At 52.7% G+C, this 14,847-nt stretch overlaps 1 protein-coding gene across 1 annotated transcript; it reads right to left on the bottom strand.

Annotated features, from left to right (window-relative positions):
• Positions 1-3,343: 3,343 nt before the first annotated feature.
• On the bottom strand, positions 3,344-9,389 carry LOC147596473 (dynein regulatory complex subunit 4-like). Its single transcript, XM_086771425.1, has 11 exons — positions 9,303-9,389; positions 7,836-8,033; positions 7,433-7,639; positions 7,086-7,140; positions 6,479-6,684; positions 6,038-6,205; positions 5,615-5,701; positions 4,416-4,625; positions 4,002-4,067; positions 3,507-3,682; positions 3,344-3,395 (listed from the first exon to the last, which is right to left on the bottom strand). Exons 1-11 carry the CDS (start codon positions 9,315-9,317, stop codon positions 3,344-3,346), a joined length of 1,440 nt encoding a protein of 479 aa, XP_086627551.1. The 5' UTR covers positions 9,318-9,389.
• Positions 9,390-14,847: the final 5,458 nt, after the last annotated feature.

Genomic DNA, 14,847 nt, shown 5'->3' with positions numbered 1-14,847 from the left:
TCCATGAGGCCAGTCAAAATCGTTTGCATTCGAATGGGAAAAGACTGTGATATTTTGATCAATTTAATTACGCATAGGGAGGGGGGAAATGTGGGTAGCTAGGGTCTGGCGACCGGAAGATATCGCGCTGTACGGAAAGATAGGGTCTCTCTCCTGATGACCAATAGCGGTCAGTTTGTGATGCAAGCAGACGGAAATAACGTTGTAAACCTAAGCTATATAAGGTCGTGTTACCCCTCAATAAACGCCATTTGCCGTCCACCACACTGGTGTCAGCGAGCTGATGGACCGAGCGGCCTGGGGTTGGTCGCCGTGCCGTTCCTGAACCAGGTCGCCACGCCAACAAAGGCAACAGGAGGTAGTAGAGAAAATGTTAAGCCCGGGAAGAGGGAGGGGTGGGGGGAGGTTATCTTGTTCCCTGTCTCATTCTCCTGCTAGTTTTAGAAATAAATGAGTGTTTTTCCCCAAGTCGAGTCTGTTTTGCCCGTAACGGTAACTTTAAGGATTTCTCCCTGTCCTTATCTCAAACCTCGAGCTGTTTTTCCTTATATTATCTCTCCCTATTCTCTCGGAGGGTGGGGGGAATGAGAGAGAGACTGCGTAGTCTGGTCCCGATCGGGGCTGAACTACTACACAGCCAAAGAGGGATTATGGTTTTTCATAGGTTGCAGTACATGCTTACAATCATTGTTAGCATTTTCAACAGCCAGTTGTAATAGCAACATCCCTCTTGCATCATCATTGTCGAACTGCTGCTCGAAAGTAGCTTGCAGACGATCTATGAAATCTGCATATGGCTCATTAGCTCCTTGCAGCACCTTAACAAAAGATTGAGGTCCTTCGCCCTTTGATGCTGGGATTTTTCTCACTGCCCTAAGAGCAATATGTCTAATTTGAGCATACGCTTCTCTCGGGAACTGTGCCTGCAGGAGCGAGTTACTATAAGCATTTTCTCCTGCCAGTTGTTCATATCCTATTGGAATCTGTTGATTTAAATTTTGTAATACTTTGCACAGTACATCCTTCTTTAAAATCATGGACTGTGTAGGTGTTAACACCATTTTCATTAACAATTTCCAATCATGTGGATCCAGAGTATACGACTCTGCTTTTGCCTCAAGTAAGGGTGTAGTAAAAGAAGAATGTATCCCTCCCTTCTTTACTGTCCGTCGCAGCTCCTTTATAGCATCATAACTGAGAGGCTGCGAAACCAGCTGCTGATTAGCTTGATACATAACTGGACAGGCTAAAACAGTTTGCCAGTCACCATTCTGCATTGCCTCTTTTTTACGCTCTTCCCAGATACCACACATTTCAACATTCACAGCTGCATGACTAACATTCACATTTCACGGAGGAGGGAACAGATCAGGTTTCTTTTCAAAGTCTTTTGAACCCACATTAAATACATCTACCTCCAGAGAGGTTTCGTTATTAGCAAGCGCAGTATCAGGAAAAGAATTGATAGGTGAAACCCGAGGCAAATCTGGCACGCGAGACTGTGGTGACGACAGCGACGGTAAAAGCGTGGAAGCAGGGTGTACAAGTGCAGGTTGCAGGGGAACAGGAATACAGCACGGAGTTTTCTGCCCCGACCCGCGGCACGGAGTTCTCTGTGCTAATCCCTCCCCCCAACCAGTTTCTGGGGAGATGCCATTGTTACAGGGGGACACGCTTACAGGTTGAGGGTCTGGTAATGGAGATGCCGACGCCTCAGGCAAAGAAGAATTAGTAGACTCTGTTGAAACATTGTCGAGGGTTAGCATGATTTGTACCCAAGTGGCTAAGTTTTTGCAAGCTTGGCTGCAAAAAGCTGCTGCAGCGATTTTTTGAAGGCTTGTGCCCACTTTCTCCCAAGCCTCTATTTGAAAAGTCCCGTCTGCAGGAAATTGCGGATGATTTTCACGAATCCACTCTAATAAAGTCATTAACTGTGGGCTGGTAACAGTCCTGCCCTGCGTTTTCAGCATTTTTCCCATTACATCAATGCTTTGCATCTCATCTGAGGATATTTTCCCTCCCATGATTCCCAGTTGCTCACCTGTATGCAAGTGATGAGCGCGCTTTCTGATGTGTGGATCCTCAATCCCGGTTTCTGGATTCCGGCCTCTGGTTCAACTGGGCTATGCCACCAGTGCAGGCTTTGTTCAAGCCTCTTCAGAGTTTCCGTCCTTGTTCCTTTTGAAGTTTAAGTGCGTCCCTGTTTGGGCGCCATCTGTGGCATATTGGTGGGACAGAGTAACGGGCAAGACAGCAAGTGAGCCCAAAAGGCCAAAGTTTATTTTTACAGCAGTGTTTTATACTCTTTACCTGGATGCTCTTTGTCTACGATCTCTATTCCTATAGGGCAACTATTAGCACGATCTCTACCACCCCACTATTTGTCCAATTTGCTTCACGCTTTTGATTGACGTTGTAGCATTGTTCTTCATCACGTACTTCTTCACACCGTTGCTTCTCAGCATGTACTCTCGCTTTGCCCATTGTGCTCAGGTCCTGTTTGCTTTGATACATTCACCCCTATTCCCATCCGCATTACTCACTTTGCTGCATTTGCTTACATCGATACACTTGCTCATATTCCCATCCACTACAGTCTCCCACAAATGGATCACACCAAGTGGGACCCTCTGCAGTGTATTTGAACAAAAAGCCTTTACAGATTCAGCTTTCGAATACATGTGCATTACTATTCTATAGAATGATTGGTTCCAGTCTCCTCGCCCGGCCCGTCAATTCCTACGCGCACTCAGTCCTGTTACTCCCCCCATTTCTTTTAAATCAGTGGTAGGAATGAAGTAGAGGGTTGGTGAGTCAGTGGTCGCAGGGACTGATGCTGGCATGACCTTTTCCCTCATTTCTCCAGTAGCTGTGTCACCAAAATCGGGAATCAAACTCCTGAACAGCAATATAGCATTAAGAAGCAGCATTCTTTGTTGCAGCGCTGGATGCACGGGGGATCCTTCCACCCAGCATACATGCCGGTCTGAAAATCTGGACAGAATCTATTTAGTGATTTCATACATCATCATTAATAATTCCCTGAACACTAATACATAATCATCAGTTTTCCTGGAAACCATTGTAATATTCCCCACCCACTTGTGCATGCTCAGTCTTTTGAGTCAAGGGTCTTCTGGTGGTCTTGGGGGTTGTCAGAGTGGGCCCTCCTCAAATTCTCTGGCGGAACCCTTCCTTAAAATCTCCATCCGTGGTCTTGGGAAGGTCGCGTTTTCCTTGATTTTCTGGCTCCAAAGTGATGGCTCAGGGCCTATCTTCACAGCTGGGGTTTGAGGCCTGCCTTTGTTCTACCACTCTTCTTAATCACCCCAGACATGCTGGGCTAACTGCTAACAAACGAGATGTTGTAGCAGTTCTGAGACTCCGTGTTCCCTCTAAGGGCACATAGATTTCATACAAAATTTACCCTATGTGACTACAGTGAGCCAAAGGCTCACTGGGCTCTGTTTATTGTCGCGGAGCACCAATGAGGCCCTGCACGGCACAGCGGGTCCCTTCGCGCCAGCTGGCGCCAGGAGGGCACAGCGATGAGTCCCGCAGGGCCCTGTCCCAGCACCTGCCCCAGCACGGGGCTCGCCAGTGGCTTAAAGCCCAGGTTGTCCACGGGGATCCCAAAGGCTCTCAGCTTGGCCTCCAACGTGTGCAGCATGTCATTGTGTGCCTGCAAGAGAAGCGTCCCATGCTCAGCCTGATACCGAGCTCCAGCCCAGCACCTCCCTGCCTTGCCATGGACGCTCTGCACCTCCCTGCATGGAGAGGACCCCAAAATGCCTTCCTTTGCAGGGGAAACCGCAGCCTGGGCTGGCTCCTGCCCAGGCCATGAAGCAGCTCAGCCGGCCTGCTGGAAGTTCCCTTCCATCCACTTGGTGCAAGGCTTGGAGTAGAAATTCCCATTTCCACCCCACCAAGCCACAGCCAGCACCCACCAGGCCCCAGCCCTGACCTGCAGGGCTCAGGGAAGCTTCATCCCCTTCCCTCACCTTGCAGACTTGGGCTAGCTGCAGCTGCAGCTGCCTGATGGTGGTGTTCTTCGAACTGACCAAGTCCTGCAAAGGGAGATGGTGCATCAGGCAACAGCTACACGGCCCTGGGGACACGGCGGCTGTGCCACAGGTGTGAGCAGTGTGACAGAGTGCACAGAGGAGCTGCTGCGCAGCGGCCGAGCTGGCAGCAGGACTTAGCTTGCAGTACAGCCTGACAGGTGGCCACCGCTCTATGTCCTTCCAGCCAGAACTGCCAGGGACAGCCAGCCCCAGGCAGAGGTGAGGGACATGGATGAGTGACATGGCAGCTTCAGCCACGGAGGACGAGGGCTTGCATGGCTCAGGGTCAGCTTTCACCATAAGGCAGCCTCTGCCCTCCAAGGCCAGCCCTCACCGGGCCCCACACAGTACCTCCAGCTTGCTGGAGACCAAGAAGAGGGCATCCGGGTCGAGGTTGGAGGCTGCAAAGGCCTCACTGAGCTCCACATCCTTTTTCTCCACCATGCTGAGGAGCCCTTTCAGCTTGCGCTCTAGGAGCAAGTTCTTGAAGCCCGTCTTCTGCTGCACCTCTTCTGTGGCTTGGGTGAACTTCTGATAGAGCTCATCTCGCTCCGCCTGCACCTGCTCCCAAAGACAGCGTGCCTTCACACCCGGGCTGGCGGCAACCCCGGGCCAGCACCAGACAGGTCTGGTGGCTTGGCCCTGCCTGCTCCAGCCACGGCCTGGCCATTCCCCATGGCACCTGCAGCCCACAGGAAGGCAGGTGCTGGAGCACAGCTTCTCTCCCTCCCTCCCTTCATGGCTGGCACTCCCTCAGCACCCACACTTCTGCTCTCGCCTCCCCTCCAGGCCCGAGACACCTCTGACAGCAGAATGGCTGGATGGGCACTGGTTTACACTTCAGAGGGGGCCCCACAGCACACAAGGGTCTCTCCTCTCCTCGCAGCTGGCAGGAGTCCCTGGCTCACAGCTGGTTAAGAAGTGTCCTAATTAGGACACAATTTCTCCACCACAGCTTATTTTGGAATGCAATTAATATGTTGCTGCCTTCATGATGGATCGATAACAAGGCCTCAGACCAGTCTTCCTGTTCCTGAGGATTTCTGCTAATTACAAACAAGCTCTCTTCTTGCCTCCAGAGATTTATCTTCGCTGGGAGGGGGAGAGGCTGAGTCTGGGAGAACTCAGACAATGGGACTCATCCCGAGCCACTCCCGCATGGCAAACAAGGGAAGCAACCCCCAAATGCCAGCAGAAGGAGGGAGCGAGCTCCCACCGGGGGTGCTGACCCATGACAATCCCTCGCCACAGCTCTGCTCCAGAACTGCTGCTGCAGCCAGTGGCTCCCTGGCTGGGAGGGGACTACCTGAGCGTGCGCGCTTGCTTAGCCAAGTACAAGGCCAGGCCTGTCTGCTGAGCTGAGTGGAAGATGCCAAAGCTGTGAGAAGCTTCACTGGAAGTAGCAGTTATCTCAGGGCTCTGGATCAGATCTTCTGAAAGCCCTTGGCTAAGCACAAACTCTCTGCTCAGTCCCCATGACCAGCCCTCTGCGGAGGGGCCAGGGTTTTGGAGAGGGAAGTGGGATGCCCAGACCCATCTGCAGCTCTCACCTTGCTGAACCTCTGCTTCAGGACCTCGTGTTCCCACTGAAGAGCCTTCAGTTCCTTCTGGGTGAGTTTCAGATGGGCTCTGATGTTCTGCGAGTGGGAAGGGGCAGTTAAAAAGCACAGGTTTCTCTGGGAGGTGTCGGGGACACGTTCGGGCAAGGCAGGAGAGTGACCAGCAAAGAGAAATGGGTGAGAAAAAAGAAGCAGTACCCGCACCAACACCCTTTCCTCTCTGCTGTGGAGGCGACTCTACTTTCTCGCTACCGGAGTGCCATTTGAGATCGTACAAGCACCCAGCGAAGCCCAAAGGAACTCGGAGGACTTTGCTCAGGGATCTGGCCAAGCCGAGTGGCAGAGGTCACTGCTGAGCGGCTGCCTCCAGGACAGAGCCAGGGCCACTGGGGAGAGGACAGGGCTGGCACTCACCCTCAGGGCCTCCTTGTCCTTGTCATAGTTGGCCAACTTCTTCTGCAGCTCAGACAGCTGCTCGCGGGCCTGCTGCAGGGGCTCCTTCAGCTGCTTGTTCTGGAGCAGCACACGTGCCTTCTCCTTTTCCAAGCGATTCCCTTTCTTCTTCATCTCCTCCATCTGCTCCTGTTCTTGGAAACACAAGTGCCAACTCCTGGGGGCTGCCCAGGTCCTCAGGGCTTCCCCAACCCTCCGGACACCCTCCTGCTGCTGGCCCAGCAAGACCCTGTGCTCAAGAGCTTCACTCCTGGAATGGCAGCAGACCCTCGGGAGAGTAGCAGCACCCACACGGCCGCCTGGGAACCGGCCAGACCTGGGTGAAATCCTCACAGGAGCGGTCCATTGCTGGAATGGTGACACTGCAGGCCAGGCAGGCTGAGGCAGGGGGGCAGGCAGTACCTTGAGCAAGTCTATGAGCGCCATGTTTTTGTCACGCATATCATTGTAGTAGTCCTTGATGTCACGGAAGGCTTTCTCGTGGTTCCTCATCAGCTCATCAATCTGGGTGTTCTTCCCCTCCTCCACTTTGTGGACCTCGGTCGTTCTACACAAGTCAAGCTCGTCCCGCAGCACTTCCATCTTGTTGGTGTACTTGGCCTTGATCTCTGGGGGAGCACACAGAGAGCTGAGTGAGGACCTCCTGGAGATCGCACGTAACATGCCCCAGTGCCATTAATAGGTGAGGTGCCAGAGTGGCGTGTGCCACTGTGGCATCACTGGAGTTCAAGACACTTGTTAGCAGTGTCACCACAGCTGCCACCAGTGTGCGGAGCAGCTACACTGGGACCACGGAGAGCAGAGCAACAGGCGCCCTGCCTGCACCCTCTGGAAACTTGGGGAAAACTGTCCAGAACTCGGGGAAAACAAGCCAGAACTGGAGGGAAACCCATCCCCCTTTCTGCTCGAGGCTCTGCCACGGAGCCCGGCAGCACAGCAGAGCTCGGAGAAGCCTCCCCTGGCACACTGACAAAGGGAGGTCACGCAGGAGCTACGCGCACGGACTCACCTTTCACCTGTCTCTCAAAGTTGTTGTGCAGCTGGGTGATCTCCTCCTCTTGTTTCTGTTAGGGAGAAGCTACATGTCAGAGACACATAATCAAATCCTCAGGCAGCTGCATCCTGAAGGATTCCCTCCTGCTCCCTGGGAAAGGCCCCTGCTGTGGTGCCAGTCCCACGTTATCTCTGCACACGGCAGCTCATGGGTTCTCCAGCAGCTCTCACAGCTCTCCGTTGCAGGAGGGGGATTTCGCAGGAGCTGGGAGCCCCAGGAAGCCCTTCTCCGCAGCCCCACCACCTCCCTCTGCAGCAGATGCACACGGCTCATACATGGCTCCGGCCCGGCCAGGGACCTACCAGGTGCATGTTTTTCAGTGCCTCCTCACTGGCCAGCTCCTGCTCCTTCAGCTCCATTTTCATGGAACGCATGTCCTTCCTCAGCTCCATCTCCTGGGCCCAGTGATCCTTCTGGGCCCGCTTCACGGACAGGGTGCCCTCCCCCTTCAGCTCGGTGAGGTTTTCTTGGTGTTCGTGCAACAAGTGCTTCACCTTCTGCTTGTAAACCTAAAGACAAGCTACAGACTGGGTGAGGGGCTTCTGCAGGAGACATGTGGACCTGGGATTTTTATCTGTGACGCGTCTGGGTTGCATCTCACCCAGCTTCTCCTCCTCTAGCCCTTCCCTCACCTCCTCAGAGCTGCCCAAGGCTCAGACAGAGCTTGGGGCACTCACAACATCTCCCAGCCTCCTGCCCTCCCACCTTCAGCTCCACTTGTTGCTGCTCCTCCGCCTCCTTCATCTCCCACTCCTTCTTCCGCAACTCTGCTTTCTGCTCCTCCAGCTGCCGGCGGGTCATCTCCCAGAAGCTGTGAAACTTGTCACGTTCCAGCTGGAAATAGTTGCGCTCTTCCCGTTCCCGGTCCAGCTCCTCCCGCAGACGCGCAACATGCTTCTCCAGCTGCAAAGCCAAGGGGAAGAGCCAGGGAGGGGAAAAAAGAGGCCTCAGACAGACACCTCCACAAGACACCCGTGGCAAGCCATGTCACAAACCTGGCAGACCACAGTGGCCATCAATGGGATGGAGGCGCGCAGGAGAGAAGGGGACGGGCCCTGACACAGGGACATCTGGGGACTGTGGGGGTTGCCCAGGGCCTGACAGAACCCATCAGCCCCTGGAAAAGGAGTAACACCATTCCCAGGTGCCTAAATACTACTGATTTGTAGAATCAAATCATAGAATCGTTTAGGTTGGAAAAGACCTTGAATATCACTGAGTCCAACCGTTATCTCAACACTGCCAAGGCCACCACCAATCCATGTCCCTAAGCAGCACATCTGCGTGCCTTTTAAATATCTCTGGGGGTGGTGACTCCACTGCTTCTCTGGGCAGCCTGTTCCAATGCTTGAGAACCCTTTGGGTGAAGGTGGTTTCCTCTCACCCTACCACTTCTTACTTGGGAGAAGAGACCCACAACCTCTCTGCTCCAACCTCCTTTCGGGTAGTTGTAGAGAGCACTAAGATCTCCCCTCAGCCTCCTTTTCTCCAGCACAGGACTCGGGCTCCAGACCCTTCACCAGCGTCGTTGCTCTCCTTTGGGTGTGCTCCAGCACCTCAATGTTTTTCTTTCAGTGAGGGGCCCAAAAGTGAACACAGCACTGGAGGTGCGGCCTCACCAGTGCTGACTACAGGGGACGATCACTGCCCTAATTATCCTGGCTACTCTCTGAGACAATCCAGGATGCTGTAGGCCTTCTTGGCCACCTGGGCATGCTGCTTGCTCTGAGATGTGCAAGATCTTTCCCAAGGAGCAAGGTCCCCAGCCCAGGGCCATCTGCTCCTCTGTTGGTAGGACACTGGGCAAAACAAGGGGACTTGGAGCAACTGAGGGCGCCGCGAGCAAGAGCACAGCAGGCTGCCATCACAGAGCTCCCAGCTGAGCCATCAGCTGGCTGAGCAGGCTGCCGGAGTTATGGAGTCGGGGAGAAGACAGGGAGGGCACAGGGCTGGAGAGCAGAGTGGGCCGGACCAGCAGAAGGGAGGATGGGACGAGGGGGCTGCTCCTTCCAGGACCAGTGAGAATCCCTCACCAGCACAGCTGGCCATCAGGCAGGGAAATGATCCTCAGCTGCTTGTCTCTGTCACCCTCCGCCACCTGTCATTGCCGGAGCCAGGTGCTGAGCTGGGCTTCCTAAGCGGGACTGGTGTGGAAGATGAGGGCTCTCTCACCTGCTCCTTGCTCATCTCCTGCGGGGACAAAGCATCCACCACTGCTGGAGTTTTGCTTTCTTCCCCTTTTTTCCCGCCTTTCTTTTTGGGTGCCTAAGGAGAGAAAGCAAAACACACGAGGTGTGTGCATGGCTCAGGTGCTGGGAAGAAACTGTGCTGCTCAGAGCTCCCACAGCAGCCCAGGCCACCAAATGTCCCTGCTCTCATGGCTGGGACAGGGTGAGGAGGGGGACAGGGAGCCAGGGTCCGTGGAAGGGGCCTGGAAGCCCCTGACAGCCTCCAGCACAGCCACGGCTCATACCCAGCCACTGCTGGCCCAAAGCGAAGCCCAGAATGCCCGTACCCAAAAGAAGGGCTCGGGAGCAGCATCACAGGCCTGGGCATGGCGCTGAGGGGCTCCCTCCCCAGGGCTGGGCCCAGGACAAGCTCAGGCCCTGCTCTCACCATGGCTGCTGCCACTCACACTGTGGTCTCCAAGGCAATGGGAACGCGCATCTGGAGAGAGGTGTGAGGTGGTCGGACACGCCCGTTAGCAACGTGGGGCTGCACCGTGGCAACGGGGGTGGGGCCTAGTCCAGGCCCTGAACCAGGTCGCCACGCCAACAAAGGCAACAAGTGGTGCCGAAACCCGGGAAGTCGCCTGGACGGGTGAACGGCGGCCGGAGCGGCAGGACCAGCCCGGCGGGGAGGACGCTCCCGGACCAACAAGGAGGATGGAAGCCCTTGTGAAGGTCGTATCACAATTACATAAGCAGTGGGGTATTGATTGTAAGCCCAAAGATTTTACTGTCGCAGTTGCGAGGCTTTTACAAATTGGGGTCATTGACCAGCCGGTGGATATTCTCCACCCTGAAGTGTGGGATAAATGCACTAAAGCATTAGCCGAGGAGACGATGTCCTCGGGTAGCGGGAAAAACCTTAAGTCGTGGGGGAAAGTCGTACAGGCCCTGCAGAAGGCCTTACAAGAGCAGGAAACCTGGAGGGCGGCAAGGGACTGTTTGTTAGTCACTCCGAAATTGGGAGTCGGGGCAGCTACGCAGACTCCGCACCCCCCAAACGGCGGTGATTCCACGGAGTCCAAAAACTTACAAGAGGGCGACACGCCCCCTCTACCCCTGAACCCCTCGCCCCCTCAGTCCCCAAACCCTGACCCGATTACGGAGGCACAGAAGCGCGCACTGTCCTTCTGGGGTGGGTTAACTGAGGAAGCCAGGGGCGCTGAAGCCCGGGCGAGACCACCACCTTATGCGCCTCATAATGGCGCCGAACCCCGGGGGGAGGGCGGGGCGAAGATGTCCCCGGTGGGAACAAAGAAGAAGCGCTCGAGCTAAGAAGCGCACACAAAGGTGAAGGGCAGGAGGACAAGAAGGAGAAGAGTGGTGGGGGCGACCGGGGAGGGGAGGGGAGTGTGAGTGAAGCGCCGACAGCCAATCAGAGCGGCCCGCCGAGCAGAAGGCGGGGCGAACCAAAACGGAGGGACAAGCCAAGGGGGAGGGAACGGCCCGCCCACCAAGGAAGTAGGCGGCGCCCAACAAACAGGCATCAGAACCCGGAAGTAACCAGTCAGTCGAGTTCCGACTCCGGAACAGCCGCGAGCTGGGGCGAGCGGCTCGTAACCGATTCAGACTCAGAGGAGGAGGACACGAGGGTAAATAAAATTAAAAGCAAAAATATCCCCAGCCAAAATAAAAAGGAATCGCGAGGGGAAGGAGTTCCTCTCACGGATTGGAGGGAAATAAAGATTGCCTGTGCGGATTGGGTCCCAACAGCCACGCTGGCGTTCCCGGTCCGGGTGGCAGACGGGGGACAAAGGGTTTACTCGCCACACCGTGGTTAACCACCCTGGTATCTACCCTGGGAGGGCCAGTCACAATGATCGTGTTAGCATTGGTCTTCGGACCCTGTATATTAAACAGACTCGTGTCGTTTGTCAAGAGCCGATTAGAGACGGTTAACGTCATGTTAGTGGAACGCATGGAACACCGACAATTGCTTTAAGGTTCTGTTTGTTTAGAATTATCCCTAATCGTTCCCCATTTACCATCCGCCCAGCGTGCCTTACACTCGCTATCGCGAGATGATTACACAGTATTTTCACTCAGGTTTACTAACAGTATTAGGCTTGCCTTCGCTTTTACGCCTACTCACAAAGTGCCGTTAATCGATCTTTTTAAGGTAACAACTATTTTAAGATATATATATTCTTTACGATTGCTGTAAAACGTAGAACAAGAACAGAATATTTGAACTAACTTAACTATACGTTTAGTATGTTTTTATCCGAGATCACGGTGTACGTATTCTTGAACTGGATCCAAAGTGCGTCTTTGTAGTTGCGGTACGAATTTATTGTGTTCTGTCATTGTAGATTTCTTTGTTCCCTTGTAGTGGGACCCCGATGGCCCTGAATGGTATCCTTTACACCGCGATACCTCTTGTAAACCTGTGTTTGTTCCAGAGTGCAAGTAAGTGCTGCAATGAAAAGTTGTGAGCAGTGTTTAGCTGGAATTTCGAGTGTTCTAGGTGAGTAAAGAGAGGGTTGTGTATGTGTACGCTGGAAAGAGGAAGTCGGGCTGAGGGAAGAGAGGAAGTAGTCGCCCAGTCGGATTCTGGGGGAGTGGCAGCACCCCTCAAACTCTGGGGAAGGGGTGGTACAGCAACTGAGTTGCTGGACACGGAGTAAAGACAGGATCAGAGAATGAATCAGTAAATATGGGAGGAGGTCAGAGTGGAGGAACATTAAAGAAAAGCCCTTTAGGTTGTGTACTTGCTCACTGGAAAGATATCGTTGGGACTGGACGTACGGAAAGTAAGAAGACCTCTACCCAGCAGTGGCGGATCCATACGCCCTGCTGACTGTGATGACACCTGAACCACTTTGGCTTGCTGCTCCGGATTTGAAAGGACGCTTTTTTTCTTTTGCCTCCCTCTCCATGAGGCCAGTCAAAATCGTTTGCATTCGAATGGGAAAAGACTGTGATATTTTGATCAATTTAATTACGCATAGGGAGGGGGGAAATGTGGGTAGCTAGGGTCTGGCGACCGGAAGATATCGCGCTGTACGGAAAGATAGGGTCTCTCTCCTGATGACCAATAGCGGTCAGTTTGTGATGCAAGCAGACGGAAATAACGTTGTAAACCTAAGCTATATAAGGTCGTGTTACCCCTCAATAAACGCCATTTGCCGTCCACCACACTGGTGTCAGCGAGCTGATGGACCGAGCGGCCTGGGGTTGGTCGCCGTGCCGTTCCTGAACCAGGTCGCCACGCCAACAAAGGCAACAGGAGGTAGTAGAGAAAATGTTAAGCCCGGGAAGAGGGAGGGGTGGGGGGAGGTTATCTTGTTCCCTGTCTCATTCTCCTGCTAGTTTTAGAAATAAATGAGTGTTTTTCCCCAAGTCGAGTCTGTTTTGCCCGTAACGGTAACTTTAAGGATTTCTCCCTGTCCTTATCTCAAACCTCGAGCTGTTTTTCCTTATATTATCTCTCCCTATTCTCTCGGAGGGTGGGGGGAATGAGAGAGAGACTGCGTAGTCTGGTCCCGATCGGGGCTGAACTACTACACAGCCAAAGAGGGATTATGGTTTTTCATAGGTTGCAGTACATGCTTACAATCATTGTTAGCATTTTCAACAGCCAGTTGTAATAGCAACATCCCTCTTGCATCATCATTGTCGAACTGCTGCTCGAAAGTAGCTTGCAGACGATCTATGAAATCTGCATATGGCTCATTAGCTCCTTGCAGCACCTTAACAAAAGATTGAGGTCCTTCGCCTTTTGATGCTGGGATTTTTCTCACTGCCCTAAGAGCAATATGTCTAATTTGAGCATACGCTTCTCTCGGGAACTGTGCCTGCAGGAGCGAGTTACTATAAGCATTTTCTCCTGCCAGTTGTTCATATCCTATTGGAATCTGTTGATTTAAATTTTGTAATACTTTGCACAGTACATCCTTCTTTAAAATCATGGACTGTGTAGGTGTTAACACCATTTTCATTAACAATTTCCAATCATGTGGATCCAGAGTATACGACTCTGCTTTTGCCTCAAGTAAGGGTGTAGTAAAAGAAGAATGTATCCCTCCCTTCTTTACTGTCCGTCGCAGCTCCTTTATAGCATCATAACTGAGAGGCTGCGAAACCAGCTGCTGATTAGCTTGATACATAACTGGACAGGCTAAAACAGTTTGCCAGTCACCATTCTGCATTGCCTCTTTTTTACGCTCTTCCCAGATACCACACATTTCAACATTCACAGCTGCATGACTAACATTCACATTTCACGGAGGAGGGAACAGATCAGGTTTCTTTTCAAAGTCTTTTGAACCCACATTAAATACATCTACCTCCAGAGAGGTTTCGTTATTAGCAAGCGCAGTATCAGGAAAAGAATTGATAGGTGAAACCCGAGGCAAATCTGGCACGCGAGACTGTGGTGACGACAGCGACGGTAAAAGCGTGGAAGCAGGGTGTACAAGTGCAGGTTGCAGGGGAACAGGAATACAGCACGGAGTTTTCTGCCCCGACCCGCGGCACGGAGTTCTCTGTGCTAATCCCTCCCCCCAACCAGTTTCTGGGGAGATGCCATTGTTACAGGGGGACACGCTTACAGGTTGAGGGTCTGGTAATGGAGATGCCGACGCCTCAGGCAAAGAAGAATTAGTAGACTCTGTTGAAACATTGTCGAGGGTTAGCATGATTTGTACCCAAGTGGCTAAGTTTTTGCAAGCTTGGCTGCAAAAAGCTGCTGCAGCGATTTTTTGAAGGCTTGTGCCCACTTTCTCCCAAGCCTCTATTTGAAAAGTCCCGTCTGCAGGAAATTGCGGATGATTTTCACGAATCCACTCTAATAAAGTCATTAACTGTGGGCTGGTAACAGTCCTGCCCTGCGTTTTCAGCATTTTTCCCATTACATCAATGCTTTGCATCTCATCTGAGGATATTTTCCCTCCCATGATTCCCAGTTGCTCACCTGTATGCAAGTGATGAGCGCGCTTTCTGATGTGTGGATCCTCAATCCCGGTTTCTGGATTCCGGCCTCTGGTTCAACTGGGCTATGCCACCAGTGCAGGCTTTGTTCAAGCCTCTTCAGAGTTTCCGTCCTTGTTCCTTTTGAAGTTTAAGTGCGTCCCTGTTTGGGCGCCATCTGTGGCATATTGGTGGGACAGAGTAACGGGCAAGACAGCAAGTGAGCCCAAAAGGCCAAAGTTTATTTTTACAGCAGTGTTTTATACTCTTTACCTGGATGCTCTTTGTCTACGATCTCTATTCCTATAGGGCAACTATTAGCACGATCTCTACCACCCCACTATTTGTCCAATTTGCTTCACGCTTTTGATTGACGTTGTAGCATTGTTCTTCATCACGTACTTCTTCACACCGTTGCTTCTCAGCATGTACTCTCGCTTTGCCCATTGTGCTCAGGTCCTGTTTGCTTTGATACATTCACCCCTATTCCCATCCGCATTACTCACTTTGCTGCATTTGCTTACATCGATACACTTGCTCATATTCCCATCCACTACAGTCTCCCACAAATGGATCAC

This window comes from Chlamydotis macqueenii, chromosome Z (assembly GCF_036417535.1).
Source record: "Chlamydotis macqueenii isolate bChlMac1 chromosome Z, bChlMac1.mat, whole genome shotgun sequence".
Taxonomy (NCBI): Eukaryota; Metazoa; Chordata; class Aves; order Otidiformes; family Otididae; genus Chlamydotis; species Chlamydotis macqueenii.
Note: the sequence above shows the minus strand (reverse complement) of the source record. Positions and strands in the feature narration are given on the sequence as shown.

Coding starts and splice junctions, on each gene's coding strand:
- LOC147596473 (XM_086771425.1), bottom strand. Junction 6,206..6,478: donor CGCTCATAGACTTGCTCAAG/GTACTGCCTGCC, acceptor TTCCAAGAACAG/GAGCAGATGGAGGAGATGAA. Junction 4,068..4,415: donor TGGTCTCCAGCAAGCTGGAG/GTACTGTGTGGG, acceptor CTCCCTTTGCAG/GACTTGGTCAGTTCGAAGAA.